The sequence below is a fragment of the Acipenser ruthenus genome, chromosome 1, assembly GCF_902713425.1.
Source record: "Acipenser ruthenus chromosome 1, fAciRut3.2 maternal haplotype, whole genome shotgun sequence".
Classification (NCBI taxonomy): Eukaryota; Metazoa; Chordata; class Actinopteri; order Acipenseriformes; family Acipenseridae; genus Acipenser; species Acipenser ruthenus.
Genome location: NC_081189.1, coordinates 20,041,067 through 20,051,955, shown reverse-complemented (window position 1 = coordinate 20,051,955; position 10,889 = coordinate 20,041,067). Strand labels below are relative to the sequence as shown.

The 10,889-nt window shown below is 38.5% G+C and overlaps 1 protein-coding gene across 1 annotated transcript; it reads left to right on the top strand.

Moving 5' to 3' along the window:
- Positions 1-3,377: 3,377 nt before the first annotated feature.
- On the top strand, positions 3,378-9,735 carry LOC131728601 (endothelial cell-specific molecule 1-like). Its single transcript, XM_059019624.1, has 3 exons — positions 3,378-4,035; positions 6,742-6,897; positions 7,954-9,735. Exons 1-3 carry the CDS (start codon positions 3,726-3,728, stop codon positions 8,055-8,057), a joined length of 570 nt encoding a protein of 189 aa, XP_058875607.1. The 5' UTR covers positions 3,378-3,725; the 3' UTR covers positions 8,058-9,735.
- The last annotated feature ends 1,154 nt before the right edge of the window (positions 9,736-10,889 follow it).

Sequence of the window (10,889 nt, the reverse complement as noted above, 5' to 3'; positions counted from 1 at the left end):
TGAAGTGGTACAGTCCACTGCCTGTTGTGAATGCTGTCTTTTCTCTGTCTCGCTGTTCCAATTCAACTTGCCAGTAGCCTTGCTGAAGATCCATTGTTGAGTACCATGCTGAACCTGACAGTGCATCTAAGGCATCGTCTACTCTGGGTAAAGGATGAGAGTCCTTGATGGTTACAGCATTCAGCTTGCGGTAGTCTAAGCAGAAACGCCAGGACCCATCTTTTTTCCTCACCAGTACCACAGGTGCAGCCCATGGACTAAAACTCTCTTCGATGACATCAGCCTTTAGTAGTTTTTCCACCTGATGATGAATTTCCAGCCGTTTATCAGGTGTCACGCGGTAAGCTCGCTGTTTGATTGGTGCAGCATCACCTGTACGGATATGGTGCTTAATTATTCCTGTACGTCCCCGGTCTTCCGATCCACTGCTGAAAACACTGGCGTATTTCTGTAACAGCTTTTCCAATGACTGCTGCTCAGATGTAGTCAAGTTGTCAGAATTTATATCCACTGGAGGTAAAGCAACACCTTGCACTGGAAAGGTTGCACAGCATGCATCTTGCATCTTTGGTGCTTCAGGTTGTGATACTGTATGGAACTCACCCAGATGTTGACCTGATTGCAGCTGTATTTCTTGATCAGAGGTGTTCAGGACCCGCACAACTGTCAGTCCATTTTGAACTTCACTCAAGGTACGTGCAACTACAAGGTCACTTGTGGTTTGAGGTTCCAAAAGTCCAATGTAGTTATCTGGTAGAAGGCAGAAGACAGTAGCACGTTCAACACTGGCTGTAATCAGTGCTTCACTCATTGCAGGAACAACTGTTGGTGTTAGTACTGTCACATTGCAGCATGCAACGGCTTCATATTGCTTTGGAAGAAACTGTAAATCCGTGTTCCACAGAGACAGCTTGCCCTTGCTTATATCCAATAGAGCGTGATGTTGTTGCAGAAAGTCCCATCCTAATATTACAGGCTGGTGTGCTCCTCGGACAACTTGGAAATTGTGATGTAACAGTTCTTTGCCTAAGCGAATGCTCACTGTCATTGTCCCAAGTGTGTCTAGACAATGTCCGGTAACGGAGCGAGCCAGAATGAAAGATTTCTGGATAGGTCGTTTCTTTAAAGCAGGATGCGACATTCGCAAATCTTCACTCAAAATAGAGATAGTTGAACCAGTGTCTACTAAGGCACATACTTCAAGACCTTCTATAATAGTTAAGACAATAGCTGTGAATGTACCAGTTGAAATTGCCTGGTCAGTACAAGTGCTGCTAAGTTTGTCTTGCAGTGTGTCTTTGGGAGCTCTATTAGCAAGTGCTGACGTTTGCTCCATAACATCAGCTACTGGTAGTTTCCCCGACTGAGTATGCCTGGTAGAGTCCCATGACGGATGCCTATTTGGAGATAGAAAATGAACACTTCGCTTCCGAGACTCAGATGAGCTCATATTCCTGCTTTCCCAGCGTGCTGGACTTGGACTTCGAGGTCTGTCAGCACCACTGTTCTGTCTAGTATTTCGCTCATACCCTCTGGACCATGCTGCATAATCAGGAGATCGATAGCGAGGGCGCCCCCTGTCTGTTGTTTCCCCATCCTGATCTGCATGGCGCTCTGGAGAGGCTGGTCGATAGCGCTGTTGACTTTGAAAACCACGGCTGTGGTATCTCTCAGGTGAACTGTAATAGCGCTGTTGATACTGAAACTGACGGTCAGTTGGAGAAACACTGCGGCGATTGTAGCTGGCTCCATGGGTGGGAGTGGAGTGTAGATCAGTCCATGTCTCTAGGCGCTGTGTTAGAGAACGGTTTTTCTCCTTCAGTTGGCGCACGTCACTTTGAAGATTGTCTACTTTGAGGGTAAGTGTCTCAATTGCATTAAGTAGTTGTGGATCAGAGTTATCTCTAGCACCCACCATGGCTACCTGACTGTCCCCTGCTGACTGTGGTGTGCTGGCCTGTGGGGTGGAGCGAGTTGTATTCAGAGTCAGTGCTTCCTGGGCTCTCTCGCAACGGCTAGCAATGGTCAGAGCTTCCTCAAGATTTCCAGCACCCATTTCATGAATTTTTGATTGCAAGGTGGGGTCAAGTCCTGCTACAAAGCGACGAAATGCTTCACCTTTCTGTGCATTATTGTCATAATTAGGAAATGCCTCAAAAACAAGCCTGGTAATGTCTGCACCATAAACTTCAAGGCTTTCATTAGGCTTTCTTGGACGGGCATTGACATAAGTTTGAAAAAATGGTATGTATTGCTTCTGAGCAAAAACCTCTTTCATTTTGTCCTTCACTGCAGAGTAATCTTTCTTTAACGCAGATGTGAGGCTGTCCCAGTACAAGAAAGCAGCATCTGCCAAACGTGTGGGCAGAACGGAAGCTAATATTACTTGTGAATCTTGATTTGACTGACTAGCAATAGCTTCCACAGAAACTTCAAAACGCCTAGACCAACTGGCAAAAGATTCTGTGCCATCCCCTTTAAAAGCTGGAGGGAGGTCAATCCTAAAAGGCCTAGTGTAATGCTGCACTGATGTGTCCTCATCAGAAGAACTTGCTGAATTTCTATTCACTGACATCTTGTACTGAAAATTATGCAATGTCTCTTTAAATCGGTAAACTGCAAAAACTGTAGTAATCCTTTGTCTGAGAACAGGTATAAATTAATTATTTTCTTACCAGCTGCTTCAAAGAGTCCCACATTCATCCAGATCCTGACTTGGTTATTTATTCTCCTTTGTGTGAATAAAAGTCAATTTTTCCCAATCTTCACCAAAAATAGCCGCACCGCTGCCACCAGTGTAACATTTGGGTTCGGATGTAGTGAAGAAATGACTCTAATATCAACAACTCAATTAGATGCAGACAGATTATAATCCAACAGTTTTATTTAAAACAGCTCACACGATGTCAACAACAACTGCCACCCACTACCCACTCTTCCTGGTGTTGTCAATAAAGTTTATCAATACAAAAACCTTTAAATAACTTTATACAAACAATTAGAAGGCAAACACTCACACACTATTAAAGCAATACTGCACAGCAAGCTTAATGCTGCCAGGAGAGTTTAACCAACTTACTTGCTAGCCTTTTAACAGTAAGTATTTTCCTTTATTATTAATAATATCTTATTAATGCTGTTTTACATTAATTATTAATTTTGTAAATATAAATGTTAACCTAATTTTAAAATACTTAATAATCCTAAACAGTAACAAAAATAATCTTACATTATTATTATTATTATTATTATTATTATTATTATTATTTCTACTGACAACACTGTCCAAAATAAACTTTACACTCAGTTTATTATGTGTCTCATATTTTTAGGCGACCTTGAAGACCTTGAAGATTTACGTGACCGTACCCTCAATCTGACCACAAAAAAACAACTAAACATAATAGCAATGACATCAGCTCGTGCAATTTCAATTCCTGGATGGCAGTTGAGTGCTAATCCCACTTCCATCCCGGATTTCTCAAACTAAAACAAGGGGCAGGCTGGCAAATGCACAACAACACCGGATTGAGGAAATTGACGAGGGCAGTCCAATGCAAAGCAAACTTGTTAAAAACAGAAAAGCATGCAACCTGGTGTTCATTTCAAGGCAACCTGAGCATACATCGCTTATTCATGTCAGGTCCGTACTGTGACTGGAGCTTCATTTACCACAGCAATTTTGAATCGGAGACACGGGAGAACGACTAGTAGTTGTTGCAGACATGCAGCTGTCGGGGTTCATGGTGTTTTTGGTGCTGCTGCTGATGTGGGAGGTGGATGCCTGGAGCGTGAATGTCAAGTACCCAGTGGATTGCCCAGAGCGCTGCGATGTTAAAGTGTGTACTGCAACCCATCGCTGCAAGAGAACCGTGCTGGATGATTGCGGCTGCTGCCGGGTTTGTGCTGCGGCCAGAGGAGAACTGTGTTACCGCACTGTCTCTGGAATGGACGGCGTGAAGTGCGGACCAGGGCTACGGTGCCACTTCTACAACGAAGAGGACGACTTCGGAGACGAGTATGGCATTTGCAAAGGTAGGTTACCCTCTATGGCACACCTGCAGTGCGCTAACTAAAGCATGTTTAGTATTTACTGTATTTAGGCTACAGACTGTGTTTTTTGTGCGTTGCCATTCTGCAACAGTACGAATGATAATAAAATAAATATAATAGGAAGTACCATATTTCCTTTCCGTAACCTGTTCATATTTTATCCAAACTGCTAATTTGCCTGCATACGTACCTTTGATGCTGTGGTATACGGTGTGCAGTATGGACATATGTTGCATACTGAGATGCCACAAGAAGGACATGCCCAGTTGCTGCAGGTTTGCACTTGTATTCACTCAGTCAAAATGCCTTTCCCTTTTAGATTAAAATGGCTGCTTTTTGGGTTTGTTTGATAACATCTGGAGGAACACAGACTGGCTCCCCATTTTTTTTAAATGAAATTAATGAATATTAAAAGCATATCAAATAACTATGTCATATTTGTTTGTACTGCCCACACAACATGGCGAATCATAATGAAAAGTCTGTAGGCAATACACTGTACTTAAACTGGTGTAGCTAAATGTCAGTCCTGGAATTAATGTTAAGCCAGGAATGTGAGCACTCCAATATTAAGTAAATACTTCTTACAACAAGTAATGATTCACAAATATTTTGTGCACCGTCTTAATTTGTTAATTCTAAACACTACACGCTGAACTATTCAAGCTTTGATGTAATGAAGAATCACTGGGCATTCTGCTGGTTTGATTTAAATTATGGATATTGCATAAGTTTCTGGCCAATATAGGCCTGTTAGTATAAATACAGATACTACTAATAAAAAACTTTTTTTGTGCAAACTCTGTGTACCTCAATTTATAAATATCTATAAACAAATATATTGAAATGGTGTCTGCAATAGAGTCACTGCATGTTTGGTATTGCTGGCACTGCAGTGTTGTACTGCATTATTCCCCAGCCTATCCTGCTCTATCATCAGTCAGCAGTGTTATTATTAATCTCTTTAAAAAAAAAAACAAGAAAAAAAAGAGACGATGTCTATATGCATGGGCTGCTAATTAACTAAAGGTTTTCAGATGTTCTGTCTTTAAAAAAAAAATATTTAGCAACATCGTTTGCCTGAGCGATGTACACATATTTACTTTTTGTTTTTACTAAATTGTCATCTCCATTGACAATATGTATGCTGTAGTATAATCCGCAGGATAGCAGATACCTATACATTACAGTACGGTACATAGGAGGACACGTTTCAACTGTGCCACACTTTGTTTCTGTTGCCCTCAGACCTCCAGGTTTAAAGCTGTAGGGCAGCAGTGTGGAGTAGTGGTTAGGGCTTTGGATTCTTGACCAGAGGGTTGTGGGTTCAATCCCTGGTGGAAGACACTGCTGCTGTACCCTTGAGCAAGGTACTTTACCTAGATTGCTCCAGTAAAAACCCAACTGTATAAAAGGGTAATTGTATGTAAAAATAATGTGATATCTTGTAACAATTGTAAGTCGCCCTGGATAATGGCGTCTGCTAAGAAATTAATAATAATAATTGGAACAGAATGTTTCTGTTCGAGGGAAATGCTTTACAACAGCACCAACAAAGCAGTGTATGAGCTGTATATTTTTAATACCACCAGCTTGTCCATATCAATATAAACACATTAGCATTAAAAGCATGCACAATTACTTGAATGCATGCCATCTATTCAATGTTATTTTTGATTTGGACAGGTGTTCTCTGTTTTATACTCATTGTTAAGCTCCATTGTTTTAACCATCCTTAAAATATTCTTGGCGGAAAAAAAGGTCTTAAGCTATGTACTCCCAAGTTCTCACTGTGGATAGCTAATTAAACAAAGCGTTAGTGTTGAGTGAAATCATTGCTGTCGACACACTTTGAAGTGTTTCCTGCACATTGCTGGTTGTTTTGACATGTTTCTTCAAAAGTTACTGTTGGCTGTTTAGGGCAAAGCCGATATAATTTTTAAAACTATCATTATTAGTTTCAGCATCCTGTTAAAAGTCTGCACTAAGAAATATGATCTGTAGTAAAAACACGCTTAATCTCTCATAGGATAACAGTTCCTGCAAACCATTCATTTAGAAATGTTTTGTATAAACACACTGAATAGGCACCCAACAGTACTTACAGTTTCCACAACAGTGGATTTATATGAAGCTTTTTTCAACTACCTTTTTGTAATATTTTATTTTCAAAAGATACTGATTGCTGGATGAAAATAAATACAGCTTCAAGTGATTACCGGTTTCTAATAAAATATGTAGATCTTATAAGGTGAAAGATTGGGAAGTCTGTATACCTTCTCTGACACAAAATTGTAAACTGTTGCTTTGTTGAAGAGTTATTTTTCTACTTCTGTTGAAATTAGCAGTAAAACAAATTCAGCTTGTAGAGTGTGCACAGTTACCGTATTTGAACAGTGGTTTCTATTAATATGGCCTGAAGAAGGGTGCAATAGATTTTAAATATTTTTTTCTCCAAATTGTATTTTTTCTAAAGGGAATAACACCTATTACAACTCGGACATTTTTATCTAACTGTAACATGCACAGGTGTTTTTACACCTCTTTTGTCATAAAAAAAGCGTTATCCATCCCTCAGATGTTCTGCTAAATTGATTGAAAGTGCCAGCAATTGAAAACTTAAATAACTTAATTGTGAGTGAATGAATCTTCTTTAATTTTAATAATGTCTATTTTTCTCATTTACAGAGTGCCCTTATGGGACACACGGACTGGAATGCAGGAAAACATGTAACTGTAAGACTGGGATCTGTGATAGAGAAACTGGAAAATGTCTGAAGTTCCCGTTTTTTCCAGTGCCGGCCTCCAAGCCAGCTAATAGACTCAAATTCAGAGCACAAACGGGTAAGTGCCTCTCCTTCCAAACGTTCACTCAGTAAATTACTTATTACATTTAGCTTGGTGCAGATTCCCTGCCTCTCATTTTACCAGAAGCTTAATTTAACATACAATGAACTCCAAGCCATTTCTATTGTGATAAAAGGTAAATTATAAGTATGTATAAGCTGCATTTTTAACTCATTGGTTGAGTAAAAAAAAAAAAAAAATCTATCTAAGATGAATATTTTGAATGGAACCTTCAAATACAATGTATTATTGTATGTATGTTAATAAGGACTTTTCTTGAGTTTGGGGACTCATGGGTGCAAAGGTTTAAATCCTTCATATAAATTGACCCTTTAATAATGTCTCTTACTGCTTATCATAAGCATTACAGGACATGCTGTAGTTCAGTGGTTCTCAACCTCAGTCCTCGGGGACCCCTGTGTCTTTCATTCCAACTGAGCTCTCAGTTACTTAACTAAACCCTTCATTGAACTAATACTTAGCTTAATTAGGCCTTTTTAATTGTTCACAGTGCCAAAAAAGTTGCAGCTTTCAAGTTACTTATAACATTTTATAGTTAAGTTGAAATCCCCTACTGTTTAAGAGCTGAACACAATTAAAAAGGCCTGATTAAGCTAATTATTAGTTCAATTAAGGGTTTAGTTACGTAATTGAGAGCTCAGTTGGAATGAAAACCAGAAGACACAGGGGATGTAAATTAGAGTACATTTTTGAAAAGCAAGCTATGTCATTCTGTGTTAGAGAGCAACAGCTTTGTAAAAACCAAAATCATAAAGCTACTTCATATAGCTGTTGTCTAGTTTTAAACCATGTATTCCAGGGATGGAAATAAAACTTCTACTGCATAACAGCTTCACCCATTCCAGGTTTTAATATGTGCTTGATTAGCCGCAGTGTTTAGGTAACAAGCTCAGGTGTGTCTTATTAACTTACAGTAAATCCAGGAATGCATAAAACTGCTATGCAACGAGAGTCTTATTTCCATCCCTGTATTCATTCAGTGAATAAACACCATCTAAAGACTTACGTATGTTTTCCAAATTATTTTTTCAGACAATGAGATGGGATCAGGTGACCACAACAGTGATCTAAAAGAGGATTTGTTAAAGGAGAAAAATGTCCGATCTTCAGCAATGAAATGGTTAAACCCACGCTGACACCTTTAACCCTGGAAATAACTAATTTAATGAATAAATGTAGCATCTTGGTCACTGAAAAGAGATTTTCTATTTTATTATGTGTGCGGATACAGGGCTACCAAGACTGTACAGCTTTGGAAAAACTGTGACTCTTCTTTCTACTCATTCATCTCAGACTTTTGTTTTATTTCTGTGTATCTGAAAACAAAAGTTTCGTGTTGTAGTTTTTCTAAGTGTGAAGGTATTATTGTGAGGACTGTTTGATATATTTGTTCAGTGTTCGGTAGCCTTAAATGTTTTATTTAAGAATAGTTCATATCTTTAACTTTTTCTGACAGACTTTATAGTTGCACCTTCTTTAAAAGCACAAAATGGAGTTTAACTGTGAGCTGCCAAAAGCCGTGTGAACACAATAAATCACTTATAACGAAGCAGAGTGTCCTGTGCTGCATACTTTTATAGAGAGGTGTTACTGTTCATGTTCCCTCTGAAATAACACCAGTAAAGATCATTTGAGAATATTTCTGTGTGACACAGCGAAAGTAGGAGGGCTCCTACTAGTCCGGGACCAAGTTTTGGTTATTAAAACTACCTTGTTGAAAAGCCTGCTCTGAACTGCCCAGCTCAGGGTGCATATTCATGAAGCATTTACAACTGTACTAAAATCAAATTGACAATCTAATAGAACTATAAACAACTAGAGTCTATAGGAGCTCTTAGTTTACCTCCTGAGTTACTTATTTGAAGCTTTAGTTAAAAAATAAAAAAATGTAACAGGCAGTCCATGGCATTACAGACAAGAGATGTGTGACATGCAGACAGACAGGGAGCCTCCCGATATACCTCAAGATTATATTGACAGACCTTTGAGAGTATACCTTGGAACCATTTTTTCCTGCCGCTCTGTGACATAAATATTATTTTACATGTACAGAGGCAATTTTGGAAAAGAAGATGCAAGTATTAGAATTAGAATTTATAAAGGATCTATGAATGTCCATTACATGACTATTGCACTACTGTCGACATCCCCTATAACAAATTATGTAAGAAGCTACAGGTAAAAGAAATGAATTGGACTGTAGACAGCTGGATGCATTTTGATTCATTATGGTAATTGTTACAATGACCCTTGTTATGGCTAGCCCTGGTGTCCCCTACCGGAAAGCTAAAGAACCCAAGAAAAAAGAGACCAGTGGTATTGTTGCTCGTGTCATAAGACGTACTGTAAGAAAACAGATTTTAAAACCTTGGAAACTTTAACAAGCACTTAACGGCATACAGCAAATGTGTAAAGAGAGACTTTAACAAGCACTTAACGTCATATAGCAAATGTCTAAAGAGAGACACAGCAGTATTGTGTTGTAAAAGTCCTGTAGAGAATAAATTGCACATAAAGTCTTTCTGTTGTTTCTGAGATTTACCCTGACGTGACCCTGACGTGATCCTTTATCGGGAAAGGACCCAGGCTTGAGTGTATCCCTCCAAGCTGGAAGCAGCTGCACAGTCCGTAGCATATGAGCTTTGTTTACTGTAATCACACAGATTTAATCAATTGTGTATATATTTTTTTGTATATTCTTTGAGACCGTCATTTTGCTTATGATGTTCCAATTGTATGTAATCCACACTTTGTTTAAATTTCATTGTAAATATTATCTTAAAAAGGGAATAAAAACATAATTCATGGTTTAAATGTGTCTTTTATAACTCTTTCAAAATTCTCTGATACATGGCAACAACTTTGCTTGTTTAAGCCAGTGCAGAGCCTTCAGTGTAATAATCTCAAATTACAAATTACACAATTACACAAATAATATACTGATTCAAAGCTTGCTGTTGTTTTTTTTTTTTTATATCTAAAACAGTAGAAAAAAAAGTTGATTTGCGTGCAGTGTTGGTGTTTGCAACTACTGTACCATTCAGTATTAGGCACATTCACAAAAAAAAGTAATTTTTCCAAAGCTGAATTAAGTTTAAGCACCACAAAACTGTATTAGCATTAAATGCAATAACTCTGTTTCGGAAGTTGTACAATTTTTATACTACCTAAAAAAAAGGGACTGCGTGTAAGAACAATTAGCATTACCCAATAAAGGATGAAGGTCACTACGAGGATTTAATTTAGCAGTAATGTGTTTATCATAATACAATGTGTTAGGCATGTATACAGACAACACATTGCTACATCAAGAAGAAAACAAGTTTTTCCTGAACAACACTTGAAAAAAAACCAGAAACAAGCTGTGTATAGAGAGTAACTGGGAAGAATGGGTGTGCAAGCTCCTGTGCATCAAATTCTGAAGTACCTGCACAGCTTTAAACTGATGCTGTCCAACTCAAATACTGGAATGCATATGGATCCATGTATAGAGTGGAGCAAAACAATGTAATAGTGTTGAAATTCAATTAAATGCAATGAACTAATCTGTCAAGCTTTTTATAACATTTGTATCAGGTGGTGTGTTATTAAAAGAGAATGGAAATCCATTCGCTATAACGTTTGTCTACTTGAATTGTGTTCTATTGTTTCGGCCATGCATGAAAACCAACCTTGTTTTAACGCCTGAATTACTGGGCATAACAGAAGATCCAGATCAATGAACACTGCACACTACAGCTTTGTGGCATTCAATCTGTGGTAACAATATAGTTTATCATATAAGTGCTGCCTGTATGAAACACCCAGTCCTAAAACTTAGCAGAAACTGGGATGCAGTAAGCTACAATATTGTATCTACAACCTGTTCCTTTCCCATTGATTGAGCAAAAATGAAATGAAGAGCAAACCATTTTGGTCCCTAGATTTAATCAGTGGAGCAGCCTTCCATTCACCAAGAACACTAGCTC